The following is a 24,218-nucleotide window of genomic DNA, read 5'->3' on the forward strand; positions in this document are numbered from 1 at the left end:
GTCCTTCCACCCATCTCATTTATCAACCACCCCTAATACTCCCTGGAAACATCACTAGCTTTCCAAGAAGCTTTCTCTCCAGCACCATGCTACCCATTTCACACCTTCCCCATTGTCCAAACTGCTCATTCTTTCTTTCTCCTCTACAAAGAGAAAGTCATGGCCACTAGACTGGTTTCTCTACTTTTCTTCCATCACCTAATGTAACTAATGGGCCTGCACTGTACCCTACCTATTCTTTCCTAGAGAAATTGTCTTTATCTATAAAAGGCCAATCTGTGCATCTTTGATCTGGACCCTACTTCCTTCTGTCTTCTGAGTGATCACATGGCCTCTGCCAGCTGCCTCACTTTCCTGTATTTTCAATGTCTTTGGAGATCATTTTCAGATGCATTCATAGATGGTTCAGCATCTCTCATCCTTAAAAAGCAAGAAATCACAACGAAGACAACCACCACCAGTACCACCACCAACAACAAAACTCCTTACTTGGCCTCCCTATCCCAGTTACTGACTTCTCTCTGTCTCCACCAGTCACATACTATAATACACATATGATCTACATTTCTTCATTTCCTATTTATCTAAAAACAATTTTATTAAAATATAATTCATATACCATATAATTCACCCATTAAAACTTTACAATCCATTGCTTTTTTTTGTATATTCAAAACATTGTGCAACCATAAATGCCATCGATTTTATTTATTTTTACTGTGCTGGGGATTGAACCCAGGGCTGCATGCATGTCGGACAAGCACTCTACCCCTGAGCTACATCCCCAGCTCAACACCATCAATTTTAGACCAAGTTCATCACACCAAAAAGAAACCCAGTACCCAGTGGTAGTCACTCCCCACTTTCCCTTCAATCTTCCTCTCTATCTCCAGCCCACAAGAGCCACAAATCTAGTTTCTATCTCTAAGGTTTGACTATTTTGGACATTTAATATGTGCTCTTTGTGACTGACTTCAGTCACTTAGCATAATGTTTCAAGAGTCATCTTCATTGTAACATGTACCAGTATTTCTTTTCTTTTACTGCCCAGTAATATTCCACCATAGGGCTATATCACACTATATTTTTGTGTTCATCAGTTGGCAGACATTTGTATTGTTTCTACTTTTGGGCTGTTATGAATTTGCTGCTATGAGTATCTATGTACAAGCTTCGTGTGGGCATGTTTTCATTTCTTCTGATTATATGCCTAGTAGCAAAATGCAGAATGATAGGGAACTTTATATTTAATCTTTTGAGGAACTGACAGGTTGTGTTACAAAGAGCTATATCTTTTACAATCCTAGCAATAGTGGATGAAGTTCTAATTTTTCTACATCCTCACTAGCATTTATTATTATCTTTCTTTTTGATAGTGGATGTGAAATGGTGTCTCACTGTGGTTTTGTTGAATTTTCCTGATGGCTAGTGATGTTGAGTTTCTTTTTATGTGTTTATTAGCCATTTGTAAATCTGGAAAAGTGTCTATCCACTTTTTAAAATATAATTATTTGTCTTTCTATCGTTAACTTGTAATAATATTATAGATATAAGTTCCTTGTAAGATACATAATATTTGCAAATATTTTTCATAGGAAATATTTTCTATTTCCCCAGTGGAAAATATTTGCAAACATTTTCTCCCTTCTGTAGGCTTTTGTCTCATTTTTCATCCTTTAGTTTTCCAGTGTTGGGACTGGAACCCAGGGCCTTGTGCATGTTAGACAAGTGCTCTACCACTGAGCCACATCCACAGCCCTTCTTTCAAGTTTCTTGATAATGTCCTTTGAAGTGCAAAAGTTTTTTCACTCTGATGAAGAGAGACATAATAGCTTCTCTGATTCTTGTTGGAGGCTCAGGTGAAGTTGGCAATTATACACTGACACTGGTATCAATGTGCTCTATCATATCAAAATCATACCAACTGAATAAGGTTCAAGGGCCATCAGATCATTCCAGAGATTGGTATTCTAAAAATATCTCAAACCAACTGTGACTCTCCAGCTTTGTAGGGCATAGAACCCTGAGAGACCAAGAATGGCCCAAATGACCTCTGAACGAACCCAGAGAGATTCCTATGCATCATGCTTATTCCTGAAGATCTTTAATCACACCCTTCACTGTGGTGTGTGTGTGTGTGTTCATCAGTACTAAGTTTTGAATTTAAATCACTTACAATCAACTTAAAAAAAAAAACCTCAGCATTGTGAGAAAAGATTTCCATGAGAGAAATGTGAGATGAAATGCAGAAGTATGAACCTTTCCTCTCTGTCCCATCCACTTGTTGACCCCATGGAAAGAGCTAACAGCTTGCTCAGATTTCAGTCTCTGACACATCATTTTGAGTTATGTTGGCCACCTGGAACCGAAAGTAACAAGAAAGGAAGAAACTGGAACAGCAGTTCAGCACTGTCCACACAAACATGCTCCCTGCTGGTTGTGGTAAAGGTCAGGAGAGGGGAATCTGGCAGTCTGTCAAGTGGAGGAAGCTTCTGAGCTGTAGGAAGCTGAGCAAAGAGATAGTCTGGGGGTGAAAAGTCCTGAGCCCCATGAAACCCAGGCTTCCACTGAGAAGAAGTAATGGCTATAAGTAACAGAGCTTTTCTGAGAATCTTAAAAGAATACTATCATTCTTTTTCTTTTTTTTTAAGTCACTACTAATAGATCCATGTGAAATATGTGTTAATTCTATTAGTATTTGTTCGTTTATTTGGTTTTAATGACATCTACTGGAGATAGAAATAGAGAAGATAATGCAAGTAACGTGACATTTGGTTAAGGAATTGAGGGTGTGTAGGGATTACTTGCATGTACACCTGGATGTGAGATAGATGTGGATGGAGAAAGTTGGTGATCTGACAACTTATTAAATGACAAAATATTGTCATGCTTGTAGAATAGCTAATGTCCCAAGCACCCTGCTACCTCAAATTTTCCTGTACCTCTTCATTCACATTCCAGCAGCTTGGGGGTTAATACCAGCAGGGGGCTTCTAGAACTCCAAACTCCACACTAAGATCTCTACTTGGATTGTTTAATAGCCTATACCATATTGGTTGTTAACTGTCCTAATGTCACCCTATTCATAGATGTGTGTTGCATGGAATTACCTGCCTCCTATGAATTCTTTGATGATGAATTATCTGCATCAGGATCACCTAAGGACTTGTCAAAAATGCAGATACTTGAGTCCTGAATCCTGGACTCTCTGCATCTCTAGGAGAAGAGCAAGCACTTACATTTTTAACTATGTCTCAGGTGATTCTAGAACATCTTATCAAATATAGTCTGCATTTTCTGGCATAGAGCAAACCATAGAGCCATGCCTTCCATGTAGATGCCAAGTTCTTTCAAGGGAGAATCCAAAGTTCTAAAACTCTTGGTATTCACCACTATGCTTAGCCTAGTGCTTGTTGATGGGCAATAAAGAGGAAGGACCGTTGATTGAGAAGTGTATGCAGAAAAGATAAATTAAGTGTATGCAGAAAAGATAAATTAAGATAAATTGGTTGCCACTCCATTGGGAGTGGCAACCAATCCCTATGAGTACATACTGTGTGCCAGGTGCTGTAAATCCCTCAGATGGATTAACTTTGAATCCATACAATAACACTAATAGGTAGTGCAATTATCTCCATTTTATGACCAAGGAATCTAAAACCCAGAGAGACAAAGGGAACTTCCTAAAATCTCATTGTTGGGAGGAAACAGGACTCTAGTGTTGGCTTATCAGACTTCAAAGCCTATCCTCCTTTGTATTTACTAAGCCATATTGGCTCTTAGATTATAAAACAATTCTATACATAATTTGTAAATCAGATTCTTTGGACTTAATCTCTTCAATTAGCTTTCTTTTTAAATTTTTTTCATTTCATTACATAAGTGGAGGCATGAAAGATGAAGAGGTTCTAAAAACTGTACTCTGACTTGCAGGAGCAAAGATGGAAGAAATGGAATAGAGAAAGCAGAAAGTGTATATAAATATTGTCCAATATGTAGGAACAATTAGAAACCTTTATGTTAAATAAAAATAAGATAAAAATTATAAAGCATTAATTAAAAAAAAAGAACTTTGCATCTGTCACTGGAACTTGAAAGTCAAGTTAAGAAGATAAAAGGATTTTGAGGCTATAGCTAGAGAATAAATAGTAAGGAAAGGGAGACAAGATGAGAACCCATTGTGGAGAAATAATGAGGGAACTGTGATTTTATGTAAAGATCATCAAGGGGCCAGTTGACGCCTGGACTTGACAATGGCCAAGACAAGCAGTATGGATGTGGGGAAATTAGGGCAGCTCAGAAGAGGCAGTGGATTGAAAGGATAACTGGGCTTTATGTGCATTCAGGTTTGTTTTGAAGTACCCTGCCGGGAAGCTGGGATTAATGAGATCACAGAGTATTATAATTTGATTCTGGTTAAAGCATCCTTATGTACTGAGCTTAATGAAGAATGGCTAATTAACATCTTTTTGAATGTAGGGGGGGGGAAGGGAATATACATCTGAATTGTTTTTTCCAAGGCAAAAACAAGTCCCAAATCAAGATCAGGATTAACGGAATCAGGGTGCTTATTCAGACTTCAATACATCAATGCTGGTGCTTTTCTTTAGATAACACATGCTTTCTAATCATCCTTGATTCATTCATGACATACAGAGAAGACTAGATTTATTCTTACTGGGATCTGGGCAAAATCCCCACTTCTCATCTCTTTCGTATCGGCTTGTGGTGGCACACCACAGCAAGTCATCTTCCTGGCCTTCCCGGGTGCATTCGTGAAACCACTGATGGTTATACTGGAAGGGAAACATGCATGGCATCCCGTGGGCATTCCCTTTGATTGTATATATGTCTAGGAGAAAAAATAAATGACAAAGTCAGATAAATACAGTATCAGCATTATCTCGGCACACTGTCATCTTGTTATGCATTTTTATCTACTGAAATCCTCCTAGCTGCAGGCACTAACTAACCCTCCTGAGCCCCCAGGTCATCATTGTCTAGTGGCTGTAGAAGAGCCAGTTCCAGGCCTGGGTTCAGAGGAAGAACTGTTAAATGGTTTGCTTGTACATTCATCCACTTGTTTATTTACTACAGTGGGCTGCTATGGTAGCACAGAACTTGTGAATGGATGAAAAGGAAAATTTAATGAAGATTTTACTTCAAAGTATCCGCCAGTTCCCCAATACACCAGTGTTGGTATTTAAACCTCAATGGTTTCATAGGAATTTATTAATTTATTCATTCAATAAATATTTGGTGAGCACTTAATGTACCTTGCACTGGGGATATCTTAGTGAACAAAACAGAGAAAAATTCCTTTTCATGAGGAGTTTCTGATTTAGTGGGGAGAGACAAAGGGAAAGCAAAGAAACAAACATATGATAATTTCAGGTCGTGGTGAGTGCCATGAAGATAAATAAAATGGGGTAAGAAGACTGCAAGCATGCGCAAATGTGCGTGCATGAGTGTGTGTGTGTGTGTGTGTGTGTGTGTGTGTGTGCGCGCGCGCGCGCACCAATGTAAAGTCTACCTGAATAAGAACTGGGTAAAATGGGGGTGTTAATTGTGGAAATATTTGTGCCAGCAAAAGGAACAACAAATGTAAAGGTGTGGAGAAAGGAGTGTGTGGGGTGAATGAAGAAGAGCAAGGTGGCTCAGAGGAAGGGGTTGCAGTGAAGTCCTGGAGGTGTCTGCTCCCGTAGGACTATCTGCCATGTTGCTAAGGACTTTGCCTTTTACTCTGAGGGTGGTGGAGAGTATGGTGAAAGGTCACAGGCAAGTTTTGAAAGGGAAAGTGACAAGATTAGATTTCCATTTTAAATTTATTTTTATTTATTTGTTTCTTTTATTTTTTTACTAGGGATTGAATTCAGGGGCACTCAACCACTGAGCCACATCCCCAGCCCCCTCTTTTTTGGTATTTTATTTAGAGACAGGGTCTCACTGAATTTCTTAGGCCCTCGCTAATTTTCTGGGGCTGGCTCTGAACTCATTATCCTCCTGCCTCAGCCTTCTGAGCTGCTGGGACAGATTTCCATTTTTAAAGAATCTCTGGGTGCAGTGTGGCAACCAGCTTAAATGGAAAGACAGTGATGGAGGCCCATTGGCTAGAAAGATGACCATACAGATGTGGTCTGCTGGCTGTGTTCTCAATACACTGCAACCATCCACCGTCCTTTGAGTTAAGAAGGAATCAACAAAAACTTCATGACTCAGCTGGGGCTTCCTATGGTAGGGGGCGTTAAGGCCACCTTTAATTTAGTCAACAGATCCTGGGTAAAAGGGTCAGCTATGGAGATTCCCGTCCCTTTCCCAGAGTTGGCAGGGGCTAGACTGAGCTCACAGCACACCACTAGCCTTAGCAGTTATGTCTGTTAGGAGCCAGAGGCATTTTAGGACACAATGCTTTGGTTTCAATCCCCTGCCTTCTACTCAGAAGCATATATTGCTGGGTCTTCCCCTGTGTGCACGTGAGTTTGGGTATATGGCTAAAAAATTGAAGCAAAATATTGAGTTCTTCTTTAGAACTATGGCATTTTGAGTGCTGATTTGTAGCACTTGCTTTATTGTATGTAGGAAGCCCTGAAAATGTCTTGCTCTTAGCTCTCTGTTTACTCATTCTTTGAAGCCCAGGAGATGATCTTACCTTGGGCCTTAGGAGTTCCATTCTCTGCTTCCACGGATGTTCTAGAGTCCTTCGGAGGACATGGTTTTATTGAGGCATAATTCTGCAGGGCACCATAAGGGGAGGCACCAAATCTGCCTTATTGGCTTTTGTAAACCAGGCGCCTAACACTGTGCTGAAGAATAGTTAGCACTTAACAAGTGTGTACAGGATAGATGGATGGATGGACAGGTGGATGGAGAAAGCTACAAAAGAAACAAACCCTGAGGGAAATAATTTAACTATGTGACTTTTTTGTTTTCTGTTTTAAAATGCCAAAAATAATAGAACTATAGAAAATTTAAGTCCCCTGATAAATTGTGCCTCCTCACAGACCATGCTTGGTAGACAAAAAATAGAATGTCATTTATCATCCAGTATCTTTAGCATGACTGTTTCCTAAATACTGCATACCATCCCATGTGCACTTTGATTTAAAGCATTTTTACCTTTGTGAAGATGTTCACAAATGTCCCCACCATCGGACATGTAGGAAATCCACTTATGGAGATGTTTCCTTGAGGCCACAACCATGTCGTCCTGCTTCACCTGCACCATGTACTGGAGCGGGCCAGTGATCATCTTCCTGTTACAGCGCCACCTCAAGGAAACGTAGGTGGCGTCACATTCATATATGCTTAGTGGCTGCTCTGGATTAGATAAATTCAGGCCCAGGCAACCACTGCCTCCTACGTTAAAGAGGTGGTGGTTTGAAACCCATTTCCACAGCATGTACTTGTTTGGCTGTTTGCAGTTCTCCAGGGTCAGTGCAGATTTACCTGCTTGAATGCATTTCTTAAGACTCTCACTTTGGATAATGAATATTCCTTTATCTGTAACAAAAAATAAAAGATGTGGTATGTAATTAACTAGTGCCACAGGATCCCGTGTGCATATCTAAGCTGTGCTAGGTTGTAGCTGCTAGCCATTCCAGATAGATCTGGAGCTGATGGGTAGGGTCTACTTGAAGGGCTTTCTTTGCATAAAACAGGAGGTTTTTGGGAGGGAAATATAAAGGACTTATTGGAGATAATGGAGACCTCTGATCTAAGATTCCCTTGGCCATAGAAGAACATAACTACCTGTCAATCATTTGGTGATACTGATGAGAGAAAGCACTCACCACAACTGGACAGAAAGTGATAATAATCAGAACAAGGGGGAGGGGCATTGGGTGTCCAGATATGTGGTGATACTTTAGGTTTTCTTCAAAGGCGTGCCTGGATGTTAAGAACATGACAGCTGAGTTACTGAAATGAAAATCTCTACCACCAAGAGGATATAGGAAAGTGCTAGATAATTCCCCATGCTGGTGAAAAAACAATGCTTCTTAACATTTGCTTTCTGTGCTGGATCCATCAGGAGTAGAAAAGTGGCAACATTTTGCTTTGTTAGGAGTAGCCTGGTTGCATGGGACTATCAGCAGCAGGTAAACAGGACACTAGCTAATGCTCCATACCTAGATAAAAGACAGGTGGCTAGAACATCACGACAGTGGTAGAAACCAGAGGCCACATTGCCATGTGGAGGAAGTAGACATTTTGTGACATAGTCCTGAACTCTTCCCTCTGGAGCCAGAAGAAGGGATCTGGGTGAGTTTCCTGTGCAAAAGCTAGTGGGACCCGGCCAGGGAATATGCTAGCTCCTACCTATTACCTGACTTAAGCTGCTGACTGGAAGTCGCCAATTGCACAATCATCATGGCTGTGTTTTTTTTTTTGTTTTCATTTTTTGAAAATGACAGTCATGTCCAAGCACAGAGTATCCTGAACACAATGTCAAAGTTCAGCAAGTGCTCAATATTGACTGAACTTGCCAGTAGCTGTTGTTGAGGCCCATGAATGCTGAAGCTCCCTTCTGCTCTGAAAGTCTGATCAGGGCTCTTTTGCTCTCCCCTCAGCTAAGCTCCTGTCTTAGACTTTACTTCCTGTCTGTCCTTCAGAGCTCCCAAGGCACACAGTCAGGTTCCTTTACAATGGCCAGGGTTTAGGGAGGGTTTTGTCATGCAGCAGAGGCAAGATACAGCTTTCAAGGGATTTGAAACAGTGCAGAATGAACCTCCTCATGTCTGGGTTTAAGGGAAAAATGCTTCACTTTTGGTAAAGTTCTTTGGTTTCTCCAAAATTAATCTGGCCAAGGAGAACTGATGTATGGTAACAAAAATCACTTAAGACACCATTAAAAAATTGTCAATGGATTAATGAAAGCCATACCTCATTTAATAATTGATAACATTTCTTATAGCCATGTATTTGAGAAGTTAAATTAGTTGTCAGAAAATTGCTTTGATCACCATACATCAGAGCAAAAGAGAAGGGAGTGGCAGTGGCCGTGGTGGGTTAGTGAGAGAATAAATGGTTTTAAGGAGATTTCATTTAGATCAGGAAATTTGTTTTCCTAATGAAGGCCACGTCTGTATGGTTATTAGTAATAGTCATTCAAAATCGAATCCACCTTTCATCAACGTGATATGGACTCTGATAATTAACCTTCCTTCCAACCCTCCTTTTCACCTTTTCATGCCTGGGTAGAATGTTAACTTTAATTTCTATTGTAATCTACTAATTACTTTCTAGCTAGCTCAGAGTTCCATTAATTTTTCATTAAAGGATAATTATTTTACTATGATGGCACCATAGCCATGTATATTTTATACATTCAAATATCTCCAGATCTGGGCTTCACCCCTTAATATACCTAACATAGGTAGGTAGAATAGCTGGTCAGTGGCTAAGAGCTCTGGAGACTAGAACTGGGCAGATTCCTTGATCAATGAAAACAACGCCTTTCCAAAGCAGAAGATATGAGACAAACCCAATCCATGCTTCTTAATATTGGGGTACCATTACAATTCCACGCCAGCTGCCTGTAGGATACAGCTTTGGAAAAGTTCTTCAGAATGTTTCATAAACAAGCACCTGGTGATTGCCTATAAAAGTAAACATGCTACCTTCAAATATGTTAAGCTAATAAATCACCTGAGCCTATTTCCCAAAGTTATAATAAAATCTGATCCTAAACACTTCATAAATCCATTAAAGATAAGGGTGTTTCAAATAGACTGTGAGGAGACCCACTATAGGAATCAATATTCTGATTATTACTATATGCACATGAGTTGTCTCTAACAAAACTATAATGTGGAAATGGGCCACTAATCCTTAGTGTGTATAGTTGCTGGGTTTCAAAAAGGATGAAAATCAAATGTGGGAGGAATCAAGATTGATTATATATGTCAAGGACATCAGTTCTGCTTGAACACTGATTAAGTGATTAATGAAGTACTGCCAGAATTACTAAATCTCTTTGCAGGAAAATGTTATTATGCTTCCCTTCATAATTATAAGTTTCGGAGGAGAAGAAGAAGGATTGATTTACTAGAAGTAACTTATAAGCTAATTTCCATCCTTAAAAAAAAAATCATGGGAGTTAGTGCTCCCACTTTCTACTTCTGAGCTCCTTCTAGTGGGAGCCATAGATAACATACCGTAAGATAACACATACTCTTCTGAGGAGTGGGCTAAGAATGTTTCTTTGGGCAACTGTTAAACTTAAGTTTAGGAAATTTCTTTTATGACATTATTTCAATAAAATATTTCCTTCATTAATTAATTCATTCCATAAGCATTCACTATATGTGGTGTTAGAGATAGAGAAATTATTTGCCTAAATATCTGTCCTTTGAAACTGTATCTATGGGCTGGGGATGTGGCTCAAGCGGTAGCGCGCTCGCCTGGCATGCGTGCGGCCCGGGTTCGATCCTCAGCACCACATACCAACAAAGATGTTGTGTCCGCCGAGAACTAAAAAATAAATATTAAAAATTCTCTCTCTCTCTCTCTCTCTCTCTCTCTCTCTCTCTCTCTCTCCTCTCCTCTCTCACTCTCTCTTTAAAAAAAAAAAAAAGAAACTGTATCTATTTGTTCTGAAACCATGGAAATTTTCCTAGTTAATAAAAAGAAGGAAGTTCCATTTGTTCTAAAGGAAATACTATAATTACAACTCAAGATAAGCCCTTTAAAAACAAGTGATAAAAGTCATGATCAAGAAAACAGACCAAAATTAAAGACATCCTACTGGTCCCTCTGCTGATGTCATGTAAGGGGTGGACAGGGCTCCTCTCTGCGTGGGAAGTGTCCGCACATTTTCCAGGGAGGACAAGAAAGAATAGTGCTAAGGAATACGGGTGTGGAGACTCACTTTACCCATAAACCCAGAACCATGAGCTTCAGAGCTGGATGGGACTATAAAGATTATTTAATTGAATCGTTCTTTTACTCTCACCAAATCCATTTTGTCCTAGAAGCTTTAGACCCATATACCCAGTGAGGACCATGTTCAGTCCAGACATAACTGTATTGACATGCACTCATTTGTAAGCTAGAAAGAAGAAAATGAACTGGTATAGATTGTTGTTGAATATTTTGAAGTAGGAGACTTGAAATTTCAAACCACCAGCATGTATTGTGTACCTAATACTGCATGTGCTGGACCCCGGCAGGTGGAGGGGGCTGTGTTGCAATGCGCGCCCTCCAGCCACCCATGTTCTCCCCAGCAATCACTGAAATGTATGGAAGTAATTATAGCTCAGTGCCAAAATGTATTTTGACTAAGAGATAAAAGCACAACGGGGTGGAAGTAAAGGGTAAAAGGCAGTAGTTGAGTGTAGAACCGAGAATCCACCAACTGCCTCATATTTTCATCCCACAAACACCAGGGACCTAATGTTTGTAACAACAGGGGTGCACTCATGAACAAGACAGGCAAAGATCCCTGTCCTTGTCACAGTGGTCAGGAGAGTGGGGGAGTGTCAATCTCTAGGAGAGGCGAGAAATCATGCAGAGGAGACATTCTGGACAGAGAATGTCACCAACGCTGAGAAATGATGCAAATAATAAGCTCCTGGATGATGACAATCTGGGGAATGAAGGGAAGAGAAGGGGGATGGGAACAGGAGGGACAGAGGAATGAATCTAACATGACTTTTATACGTACATATATGAGTACACCACAATGAATCTCCACATCAGGTACAACCATAAGACTGGGATCCTAATTAGAGTAAGATATACTCCATGTTTGTATAAATATGTCAAAATATATACTGTCATGTATATCTAAAATAAATAACATATAAAAATTTAAAAAGATATTGACCATAGTAAAATGTGAAGTCATAAAGAGGTAGTTTGGGATCATTTTATGAAGAACTTGAATTTTGATGGCGGGAGGTACCAGGGATTGAACTCAGGGGCACTTGACCGCTGAGCCACACCCCCAGCCCTATTTTGTATTTTATTTACAGACAGGGTCTCACTGAGTTGCTTAGCCCCTCACTTTGGCTGAGGCTGGCTTTGAACTGGCAATCTCCTATCTCAGCCTCCCAAGCCTCTGGGATTACAGGCGTGCACCACTGTGCCCAGCAAGAACCTGAATTTTATTCAAAAATTTGTATATTCTTCTTCAGGTAAACGGGAGCTTTGGGACAAGACATGACTGAGGCTATGGAGTAAAAGATGAATCAGGGTGGTGAGTCATTCAACAAAAACATTACTGAGCACCTACTATGTGCCCAGCATTGTTTTAGGTGCCAAGACAATCAAAGAAGAATAACTAAGCTCCTGCCCCAGAGGAGTTCTAAATTACGTGGGAGGAGATGGTACCCTAGCACACTTGGGGCAGAGTCTGGAGACTATTGCTGTGATCCACCTGGAGAGACTAAAGGTGTCAGTGCATTAGTGATGCAAAGAACAGGAGAGAGCAGTTAGACCTAGCCAATAGGGAGACACCACATACAGGGAAGAGGTAAGTGGATTAGGTGATGGGTGGAGTGTGATTGCTATGGTTGGGACATGGTGTGAGTGTGTCCAAGGATTCATGTGTTGGGAGCTTGGTTCTCAGTGTGGCAATGTGATAGGATTTTTAAGAAATGAGGCCTAGTAGGAAGTAATGAAGTCAGCGAGGGTGCTGCCCTTGGAAAGAACTGATGCAGTTCTCACAGGACTCTGGTTGGTTCATGTGAAAGGATTGTTTAGAAAAGATGCAAAATTGCCTCTTCCCCTCTGTCTGGCTTCCTTTCTTGCCATGGATGATCTCCTTCTCACATGTATTTTGGCCAAGATGCCATCTGCCATAAGATACTCACCAGATAAACCTGTTTTCTTTATAAAGTCCAAGCCTTAGTTATTTCATTATAGTAACAGAAAACTGACTAATACATGATGATTCTGGAAAGGTAGTTGTAATGAATCTTTTTTTTTTTTTTTTTTTTTTTTGCCTTCAAGTATTCAAAGGACTGTCAGAGGCCTGCCAATCTCTATAATGCCAAGATGTCAGAGTCCAAAGCCTGGGGCCGAGAGTACAGTTTGATATGTACAGTGCCAACTGGAGGTTCTTTTAGGAAGTGAACTTAGTACCCCTTCCAGTACCTCTCCCTGCCTTCAATACTGTCTTCAACTTAAGATAACTATTCTCTTAGCACTGGCTGATTGAAGGTTTGGAGTGTTAAGTGACTAAGATGAGGTTTGAACTGTTAGGCCTCCATGAAGTGTCTGCACTTTTAACAACAACAACAAAAAAGTAAATAAAAATTGAAACAATAAAATTCCTAAAGAAATACTATTTTTTTATGATGGCATTTTAAGCAAGCAAAGGGCTTCCTGCTGCTATTCAATAAATTTCATGGCGATGGAGTTCACTGAATCCAACTACGTACATACAGTTGGCCTCTGTGCTGCTCTATGTTAAGAGAACTGAAAGGAAAAGTTCAAGTGTATGGTTCACGTTAAGTGCAATGTTCAAGACAAGCTATTAGGAAGCCACAGTTTACAAGCTGCAATCCAATTTCAATCGCCTAGCCCAGTCCTCTGGGCTCAACCTCCTCCACTCCGTCAGCCCATGTAGCTTATGCTGGGCTCACGTAGTTCCTGCCTGCAGCATCTCTTGAGTGGGTCAGTTTTCTTCCTGTTCCTATAGCATTTCTGTTTTGGCAGGGAGGGGGCCCATACTTTTAGTTTATGGTCTATTCCCCCCATCACTTGGCCTTGTTTAACTGGAAGGTACCCAACAGACATGGGGAAGGCATCTCTCTGTAACCAGAAGATGGTCAGCTTTTTCTGGAGCTGTGTCCCCCTTGTCCAGTGACACAGATTTGGGTTTGTCACATCCCCTTCAATGAACAATGAAGGGATATTGTAAGCTGCAGAATCAAGTCCTGCTCACTGTTGAGTGCTATCGAAAATCTGGGTTCTTCACAAGACTTTCCAAACCAGTAGGTGAGGAATTTCCCATGCCTACAGGAAGTGGTACTTGCATGGTTCTTGAAAGAACAGATCCACGGGACTAAGCAAAAAGTGTTCCAGCCCTTCTGACCCTTTTCTGCATGAAATGTGCATTTTAGGTCAAATCTTCTGAGTTTTGGTGTGTCTATTAATAATCTGAAGTCTTTGAGTTTCTGTCAACTGTGTTCTATTAATTAACTAAAATGTTACATAAGTACTTAAAAAAATCTTCTCCTTGAATCAGGATGCTGAGGCAGGAGGATTGCAAGTTGGAGGTCAGCCTTAGCAACTTAGCAAAACCTTGAGTCAGGGTTTTGATATAGCTCAGTGGTATGGTTTGATCCCCAGGACTACAAAATGCAAGCAAGCAAACAAAAACAGAAATAAAACAAAAGCAAAACAACCACCTCTCCTCCTCCTGTTGCAGAACATCCTTCCCTTTCCCTGTCCTAGCATTGTCCTTGACTCTGAACCTTCTTTATTCTCCTGCAGCTTCTGAACCTGGATAATCAGCAGCTCCACAGGCCCTTGGGACCCCTCTTGCTAAATCTTTTTACATGTTCTCTTCCTCTTTCTCTCTAATCTCCCCAAATCACTGCTCCAAGTTCCATGGAAGAACACAATACTCTTTCACATGTGGGAAAAATGAAACCCAGCTTAATCAGCACCGCTGGGCTGCACTTTTGTGAGGCTTCAAATTGCCTGTTACCAACCCTCTGTGGGAGGGTTAACCCTTTCACACTGTCCTTGCTGCTTGCATTCCATCCTGTCTCCCTCTCTTTGTCCCTGGCTCTTTGCTACAACTTGCTATCTTAGCAATGCATTTTTAAACCTAGTTGAAAACATTTTTCATCCTTTTAGCTTATGGTCTATTCCCCCATCACTTGGCCTTATTTAACTGGAAGGTACCCAACAGACATTGCTGGTATAAAAACCATTATTCACAGTGGCTTTGTTATTATCCTATAGACAGTGTTGAAAATGTATCATCTCAGTCACCAGGGAGTCTCCGAGTTATGGCAAGCACAAGAAGACAGACATTGTTCAACATCTCACAGATGCCTGCATGTTAAAGCCCTGGGGGAAATGATACAGAGACTAGGTCACCAAAGCAAACAAAAACAGAAAACAGCTCCACCATCAACCAAAACAGGTCTGGAAATAATACAACATTATTGAAGGCAAAAGCGTTTACACTGAGCTATCTGTCTTAACTGCTTTGAGAATATACTTATTTAAAATATCTATATATTTACTTAATTTCTAGGTAGGAATTAAAACAAAACATATTTATTCTCTGGTGCTAGGGTTGCCCTAAGAAAGGACCATGAACTGCGTGACTTCAATGACAGATTAATTTTCTCCCTATTCTGGAGGCTGGATTGTAAGATGAAGGAGTGGCAACCTTGGTTCCCTCTGAGGGCCGAGGGGAGGAGGGCAGGAGCTGCTCCAGACCTCTCTCCTTGGCTGTCTTCTTCCTGTCTCTTAACAGAATTTACTTTCTATGCATGTTTCTCTGTCCAAGTTTCCCCTTCTGATGAGGATGCCATTCATATGAACTAGGACACTCCAATCACCCCATTTTAACTTGTTTACCTCTATAAAGACCCTATCTGCTAACAAGGTCTCATTCCAAAATCATGTTTGGGGGTTCCATCCCTCTTATTTGGACTGCCTACACGATTTTCAGGGTCCAGGATAAACTGAAAATGCGTGGCACTGGATGGACATGGGGAAGTCAAATCAATTTCTCCTTCCCATGGGCCCACAAGGGATTGCAACTTCTGTGAATACCGAGGGCGGCACACACTCAGTACCTGGATGGGACAGAGGTCATGGACTCCCACTCAGTCCTCACAAAACATGAAGTGGGGCTGCCAGCTCAGGGCATGCAGCAGCCTGCCCTGAGATGCCACAGAGTGTCCAATCCCAGGCCTCAGGCCTCTGCCCCCAAACCTCGTAGCAATGTTGTTGCCCTCCGGGGTGGAAGGTAGCAGTGACTGTGGAGCAGGAATGGCAACTGAGAAGCTACCCTGGGAAGGATTTACCAGGTAGAGCTGAGCCCAAAGCCTCTGGCTTGAGTGTCATTATTCTGTTAGATTCACACAAGGCACACAAGTTCAAAGACAAGAGTTAAAAAAACAAGAGCCCAAACTACAGAGCATCAAACCCTAATCCCTGAGTAACTGTGCTGGTACATGCCCATGAAGCCCTGCCTGTTCTTATCTGAACATGATTAGCACTGTGGAAAATAAAAAAACAAACCAAAAAATCTTTGATGAACTACAGAGCCCTTTTCTTAGGGTAGATCTATTTGAAGCTAGAAGACTATCTGGCTTGGTTTTTTCATCTATCCTATAAGTGCTGGTGACATAATTTGTGTGTGTGTGTGTGTGTGTGTGTGTACAGGGGATTGAACCCTGGGACACTTAACTGCTGAGCCACATCCCCAGCCCTTTTTATATTTTATTTTGAGACAGGGTCTTGGCTAAGTTGCTTAGGGCCTTACTAAATTGCTAACCTGGCTTTGAACTTGCAATCTTCCTGCTTTAACCTCCTGAACCACTGGGATTATAGGCTTGCATAACTGCACCTAGCTGGTGTCATGGCATCTTAATAAAGGTGGCTTCAGTTCTTCAGTGGTAATGAGAGTAAAAGCAAGCTGTGACTTTGAACATGGATGGTACCAAAGAGCAGCAAAATAAGGAAATGTTTACAGTTAAAGAATTACTTTGAATTTCCTGTTTACAGTTTCATCATTGAAAATTTCTCAAGAGTAGAAGGCAGAAAATAAGAAATAGCAAAACTTTCTAAACACATTTCTTTGGAACTATAGTAGTCTGGAAAGTATCATAAATTGAAAAGTCACGGGGTCACTCATAAAAGCAGAGACCTCTTGTTTTTTTTTTTTTTTTTTTTTTTTTTTTGCTCTGTATCATAGAACCCAGGATATAGAAATCCTAATCATAATCCTCAACTTTTTTCATGGGTTTATAAAATATTTCCCCCTAAATGTCTTAAGACAATATTTATAAGGTGCTCTTTTGTAATTTTATAAACAATAATATTTCTTTTTATTTTGATCAATTCAAGCTATAAAATTTATGGTCCTAGCTGTGTATTGGAATATCTCCTAAAAAGCTTTCAAGGATAATTTCTGAAAGCAAATGGAGGGAAGTGTCTATAAATCCCTTAAATATCTTATTTTGATAGATGATATGAGGGTTTTCCACATGGGGATGAATTCAGAAGAGGTAACATAAAGGCACGGTTACTTCAGAAAACCTGAGATAAATAAGCAGATTGTTAGTCAAGGAAGAGGAGCGGAGGGGACACCTGGGTTATCCCTGCAGCTCAACCTTTCTGGTCATTGGCTGGAATGTGCACTGTATGGTATCAGTTACTGTGACAACCACCAATGGGAAAAGACTTCAGAACATTAATGAGAAAGAATAAAAAGGACCAGGAAAGCTGAAAATCTATTCTGATGTGCAAAGATTCATGAGGAAAGAAGCCTGTCAGAGAAGGTGGGATTAAAAAAAAAAACCTAAAGTGGGGAGATGCTGAAAGATGATGGACAGAGACAGCAGAAACCATGTCCAGATGGCTGGAGTGATTCATACCAGGAAGGGCAGCTAAGCTACTCTCCGATCATGCTTTTACTTAAATTCCAAATCTCCAGATTAAGGGAATGGCTCATTGCCTAGGAACATGGGAATTGCCTAGAACAATAAATAAATCAATAGCTCTGCACATTTCTGCTTTATGAAAATATTCACTCCCACATGTAGAACTAGTGGGTTGGAAAGGGAGGAGTTACAGAGAGCAAGGAGCTGACCTCCTGCTCCTCTTGCAGCAAGTTCAAATTATATGCTCCTGTCTTGCAGCAGGGTACAGAGTTAACTATGTCATGGGGTCACATAGTTATGGCCAGGGGTTCTCTGAACTAGAGAGTGCCTGAAAGGTTGAGGACATATTCATTTACAGATGAAGAAGGGTTAGGTATGCCCACAGAATTTTCCAAAGTTACTTAACTTTGCTTCATCTGTAAAAGGGGAGGTGTTAATACTACCTACCTTGTTGTTATGAGGCTACAATGTGTGGATGTATGTAAAACAACACAGAGTAACCACTCCCCAAGTGTCAGAAAATATTAGGAGCAAAGAAGAGAGGCATTTTAACCTTTGTGTTAGAAATAGAAGCTCTGGGGGACTCGGGGCCACAGCTGCTCGGCACTGCTGTCTCCAGGAGCTGTCTCCTCTTAGAAACCTCTCCCCCACACCAATTCCTCTTCCTTTTCTTGCCACATGGCCCCACTGTCCTGAATCACTCTTCTCCACATTTGGTATGACTTTGATAGCAGCAGGCTCTCTATTGTCTTCCCACCCTATAGTTTTTAACTTTCTTACAGATGACCCAGCACTCTAGCCAAGTGCCTTGTGTCATGACCAGCAAAACAAAATGGAATCGAGTACGAGAGAGGCAGCATGTCACAGTAGGTAAGGATATTTTTTTAAGGACATTTTTGTTTCAAATACAGATGTATATGTGTGTGTGTGTGTGTGTGTGTGTGTGTGTGTGTGTGTGTGTGTATTGCAGGTTCTGATGTAGCATATATATGTATATATATTTTTCAGGTTCTCATGTAAAATATACTGCTTTTGGGGGGGGTATGGGACACTTTACCACTGAGCTACATCACTCAGTCCCTTTTATTCTTTATTTTGAAACAGGGTCTCACAGCCTCACTAAGTTGCCTATCCTCAGGCCTCAGCCTCACAAGTTGCTGGGATTACAAGCGTGTGCCACTGTGCTTGGTGCAGAATATTTCTTATTGTGGCTTACCAACGAGAGAGTTCTGAACTCTCGAGCTCCAGATTTAATACTGCTCTGGATGTTTGGTTCCTTGAACTTCTCTGCTGTGAGGACCTTCTTTCTCCACTTTATTGACCACTTCTACAACCGCATCTTGCATCTGGTCACTACCCAGAATGGATTCATCTCCAAAATCTGGAATTTCCATTGAATTACCAGTACTCTTCCTATTCTATATCTTCTTAATAAAGAAACTTTTTATTTTTAAAACTTCTTTCTTCCTTTTTTTTTGGGGGGGGTCTCAGGTATTGAACTCAGGGGCACTCAGCCACTGAGCCACATCCCCAGCCCTATTTTGTATTTTATTTAGGGACAGGGTCTCACTGAGTTGCTTAGTACCTCACTTTTGCTGAGACTGGCTTTGAACTTGTGATGCTCCTGTCTCAGCCTCCTGTGCTGCTGGGTTATAGGTATGGGCCACTGCACCCAGTTAAACCTTATTTCTTGAATCCAAACTTCTGACTCTTCGCCATTCCTACTAGAATTGACTCAGCTCAATTTTAACTTTTTAGGTGATGTCTTGTTGCCCTCCATGATTACCCTCTTCAGAACCCAAACTGACCATGGCATTCTTAAACCTAAAAGTGTGATCTAGTTCCCCTTTGTCCAAATGCATGAGGCCCTTCTCTGCTGTACCCCATCAACTCACCCAGACTTTGTTTAGAACGAATGCCTCCAACTCAACTTTTCACTTCCTTATTTCTCTCAGGCTTCCAAATATAGACATATCACAGCTTCTTGTCCTGATTTTGACCCTGCTCTGGGGATCTACCCCATCCACAGCCCCTGATGAGGCAGCACCCCTGTGTGCAGCTGACATCCCTACCATGGCCAATTAGCCATGGGAAAGCCTTTAATTCAGTGGTAGAGCACAGGGATGGGCCAGCATGCTGGGAACAGTGTGACCAGCTCCTCCTAGGAAGTCAAGGGACTCTTCCCAGGAAGCGGTGTGAGCTACACATGAGAGGTCCTGAAAGTAGAAGCAGAAGAAACCAGACAACAGAAAGAACCAGCAGGAGCCACCATGCAGCCCTGAGAGAGCAACAGGAGGTAGCTGCTTCATTCCAGTGGCCAATTCCCAGGTTCCAGGAGGCCTGAATACATAGGAGAACCTATTCCCAGATCTTCTTGAGATCCTGGGACCCTTACAACCCCAGTGACTTTCAGTGGACTTTTCCCCTTGCACCTAAAAGAGCTCAGATAGGATCTTTCGGCTCACTGAACTTCATTGTTGCTAATACATGATTTTTTTTTCACATAAAATATGCTTTACCAGGAATGTTCTCTCTCACTTCTTCCCATATGGCAACTACCTACTTAGCCTTAGGAAAACAAATGCCCCTTTGTGAGTGTCCAGCTCCCAGGCCAGGCCCTCCTCTGCATCCCTTCTGGGCTTTGCTTATTGCTGTTATAACACCTACGGCTCTGTTTTGTAACTGTTTGTGTTTCTGCTTCTGTCTCGGGACTCTCAGCTTCTTGGGGGACAGTGTCATATCGTACACATGATTTGATCTCCCCAACATGGGGGACCTCAGCAGGTTCTGTTGGTTCAGGACTCACACCCCTACCCTGGAGCTCACTCTCCTACTGGCAGTTCCATGTGCCTCAGCTCACTTTGTGACTTTGTCTGAGAGTGTTACAGGAAGGCCAGAAACATGGGGGCTTAGGTGCCAGGAGTGACCCTCTCATCCAATGAGAGGGGGAGTTTGGGAGCAAACACCCCAGCTTCTGGCCCCCAGGAGGTCACGGGGATCCACACAGGGCTCCAGAGGGTCTTTTATGAAATTGAGCCCCAGTTGCCTATAGAGGCTTCCCTTTCCTGCCTCCCTTCCTCACTCCTTACTGTATTTTCTAGACTCACCCCCCAAATAAACTACCTGCATTCCAATGAGTAATGAAGCCAAACCAAGACAGTGCTTGACAGATAGCGAGGGAACAGTCAAGGCCTCTGGCGGCTCCTCTCTCCTCCCACTGGCAGAGATGTCAAGAATTGCCATCCCTACCATTTCACTTTCTCTCTTTACGTAGCACCACATGCCCAAGCACGCCGACCTCACGCTCATCCACATCCTTACTCCCCTTCCTCACTGGTTGTTCAGAAGAGCCTACCCTGCCTGTCCCTAGGCCTGATAGAGCCTGGGGCTCCTCACACTCCTGCCACCAGCAAGCTGAGCATTGCTGGAGGAAACTGTCCTACTGTCTTGGTTGGGGTCAGTTCACATTTATGATATTCAACCCCCAACATGGCTTCAAAGCATTTTTCTTGTGTTCAGGTAATTTCCTGTAGCAATGACTATGCCCACGTTTCACTAGGATGCTTGGACCCTTCTTCATTCTGCTTATCAAGTTTTAGCATTTGTTAGAAGAATGGACCGGATTCTGGGTAAAGAGAAACAAACACAATATGGCCTCTCGGTATAGCCAACTAGAGGTAGGAGACAGGTTCCAGAACTACCAAGTACAATGCTGTACGTGTATTCAGAACAGTGAATAATTGGTATAGGGCTGTCAACTTGTCAGAATGGTCTGGACTGGTCAGAGGAAGGAGAAGCCTCAGTGACAGTGCAACAAAAGGACAACACTTGGGTAAACATTATTATTAGTTCTGTTTTTACAAAAGAGGAAACTAAGGCATAGAGAACCTAAGTAACTTACTCAAAGTCACACAGCTGGTAAATGGCACAGTGGGGTTGAATTCAGAGTCTGACTCTGAAATGCATGAACTTAACTATTATTTGACATTCTAACTATTGATTTTTGAATACAAAATTATTGATAAATGATTGAAAAGTCAGCACAATGAAATCTTATCATGTCTCCCAAGGCTGGTATACTTATAATACATACCTGATCAATCAACAAATATATATTAAATAATTCAGATGAAAAATACTATATGTATAATCTGATGTGAGTTAGTATATATCCATTATTAGAGGGTATGAAACAAAAATGAGTGAATTTTTTCTCCCAGTTGCTCTTGGATGTTAATCATGGCTAAAGGTGAATTGGTGTGGTATAGTGAACACAATGGTAAACTGAGGCACCCCAAACATGGCTAACTACATGGTAGCCGTACCCTCAGCTTCTGCATCTAAAGAATGTACAGTTGGAGTGGACAATGTTTCACTTCCTTTCCAACACTAAGACTTTACTTTTCTCTCTTTATATAGATAAAATCTTGATTTTAAACCTGTCTAGATTACACTTGAAATCCCACTGATGCAGGTGACTGGAGTCTGGGAGGTCACTCTGGGTGACGATTACTACATACTCTTTGCTCTTTGGGACACCAGTAGTAGCATTTTCATATCTGAAGAATCTCTATGTTGACTACATGGAGCTCCTTTAGATTTGCAAACTGCACTTGCAAGGTATTGAAGGTAGCAGAGAGTACTGATTTCAGAGTGCCCTTGACTATTAAAGAGAAGGCACTCTGTAACTATCTCAGGCCAGGAATTGGGTCTGCCACATATAGAAAGGATTAGCCCATCATGCTAACTCTGGCTCAGAGGATCACCAGCACCTGTTCTCTGTGTGGCCCAGTTCCAATTTCTGTCATGTGAGCTCTGTCTTACCACAGAGTGCTCAGGCAAATCCCACATGTCAAAATAAAAAGAGAAAATCACTGCATGGCAGACTCTTCATGGGGATGTACTACACCTATGGGGTCTTAAATGCATGCACAGGAGCAGTGTTTACTGAACTAACTAAGAAGGTAAGAGTATTTCTAACCTTTGGCCACTTTTGAATGAGTGGTGTTGTTCAACCTGTCTTGATATTTTAGTACATGAAAGAAATGTACTAAAATATAAACAAAATATATTGACAAAGTAAAAAGAAAAATGCAGACATTGATCACACCTTGTTTTACACAAAGGCAGAGAGGATGAGGCTCAGACTTTTGCTCTAGAATGTGGTTTTCTCCACCTTAGAGACGGCCCATTCCTGAATAAGGGTCCCTGCAGGTCAGAAACCTCTCTTCAGGTTTCCTTACACGTTCCTTATTTAGTCTTACCGGTAGTACATGCTCAATAAATGTTTACTGAATTGATCCGTGTGTGCATGTGAATGTTTTGGGGTAACTTATTCTTCAGTGGTTCATGGATATCACAGACCCTATTATTCTACTGAGAGAAACTAAGAAGCGAAGAATAAATTTGTGCTAGCTCGTATAATTCATCTGGAACACAGAGCTCCTCTCCCCTACCTGGTCTGAGAAGAGTTAGTAAAGATGAAGTGCCCCCCCCTCGCCATCTATCAAAGGGCAGAACTGAAATGCCTGTTTGGGGCCACTCAGGCTAGGAGGCTAGGAGGCGAGCTTGCTTTGGGAGGGGACAAAATAAGTTTATGTTTTGAAACTTTTCCTACCTCCAATCTCAGCCTGCTCTGAACTCCTGAGACCCCTTCAGAGCTGAGTCAAAGGATTCCAGGCTCCGCCCCTCGCTGCACCCCGGGTAGATAACCTGGAGGATGCGCGGCCCTGGGAGCCAGGTGCACCCCGGCTGTGTCGTCAAGGGGACTGCCCGGATTTCAGGGCATTGGAACCGCAGCCACGCAGCCACCACACAAACCGGCTGCCCCCGCCCATCTCCAGCATTGTCCCTTTTTCTTCTCTCTCGACCATGCCCCGCTCCTGCTTCCCTGGCCCTGGGGACACTCACCCTGCCACTCGAGGACCCGCTCCCGGGGGAGCGCCGCCGCCAAGCCCTCGGCGCAGGCCCGCGGCGCCCTCAGCAGCGGCAGCAGTAGCAAGGACAGTAGCAGTGGCAGCTGCGACAGCATCGCTAACCACTGGACTCACTGAGCGCTGTTCGTGGCTCCTGCTGGGGCCAGAGCTCCCCGGCGGCACCCCGCCTGCGGCGTGGGAGGCGGGACCGCAGCCTCCTCCGCGCTCCACTCTTCTGCGGGCCTCGCCACCCCTGCCCCTCGTGGAGACCCGCTCTACCACCCCTTGTCGCCGCGGTGTGCAGGCACTTAGGGCTCTGGGCTGCGAGACGGGAGGAAAGTCGTGGGGTTTTCCCCGCCCTACCCACTCGGGCTCGGGGAAGGAGGAGGAAGAGGGAGTGGACCATCTGCCCATCCCAGAAATTCCTGCCTTTGGGGTGGGGAGAGAGGAGGAGTGAGGCTGCTGGGTGCAAGCGCTCCTCGGGTTCCTAGCAGCATTCTGGTTTTGCCGGGAGGCCCAAAAGGACGTGAGAGTGAGAGAACTGAGAATCTCTGGGAACAGGAAGTCTGACATGTGGGTTTGCAAAGCCTAGGGTTCGGGTAAACACTGAGGGTTTGGCAGCCTCAGTGCTGAGCTGAAACCGAGCTGCTCCAAGCTGCTCCCGGAACGCAGGCGCTTTGGGAGGCTCTGAATGTGGAGCACTGGAGACCCCTGGGGGCCCGTGCTG

General features: G+C 42.4%; 1 protein-coding gene across 1 annotated transcript in view; it reads right to left on the reverse strand.

Moving 5' to 3' along the window:
• The window catches only part of PLA2R1 (phospholipase A2 receptor 1), a 113,505-nt gene extending 89,561 nt beyond the window's left edge, over window positions 1-23,944 (reverse strand). Inside the window, 3 exon segments of the mRNA XM_081260883.1 lie at window positions 4,679-4,852; window positions 7,117-7,500; window positions 23,487-23,944. Coding sequence (XP_081117009.1) covers window positions 4,679-4,852; window positions 7,117-7,500; window positions 23,487-23,607 — 679 coding nt within the window. The 5' untranslated portion in view covers window positions 23,608-23,944.
• Window positions 23,945-24,218: the final 274 nt, after the last annotated feature.

The sequence above is a fragment of the Spermophilus citellus genome (assembly GCF_964194105.1).
Source record: "Spermophilus citellus genome assembly, chromosome: 11".
In the NCBI taxonomy this organism is placed as follows: Eukaryota; Metazoa; Chordata; class Mammalia; order Rodentia; family Sciuridae; genus Spermophilus; species Spermophilus citellus.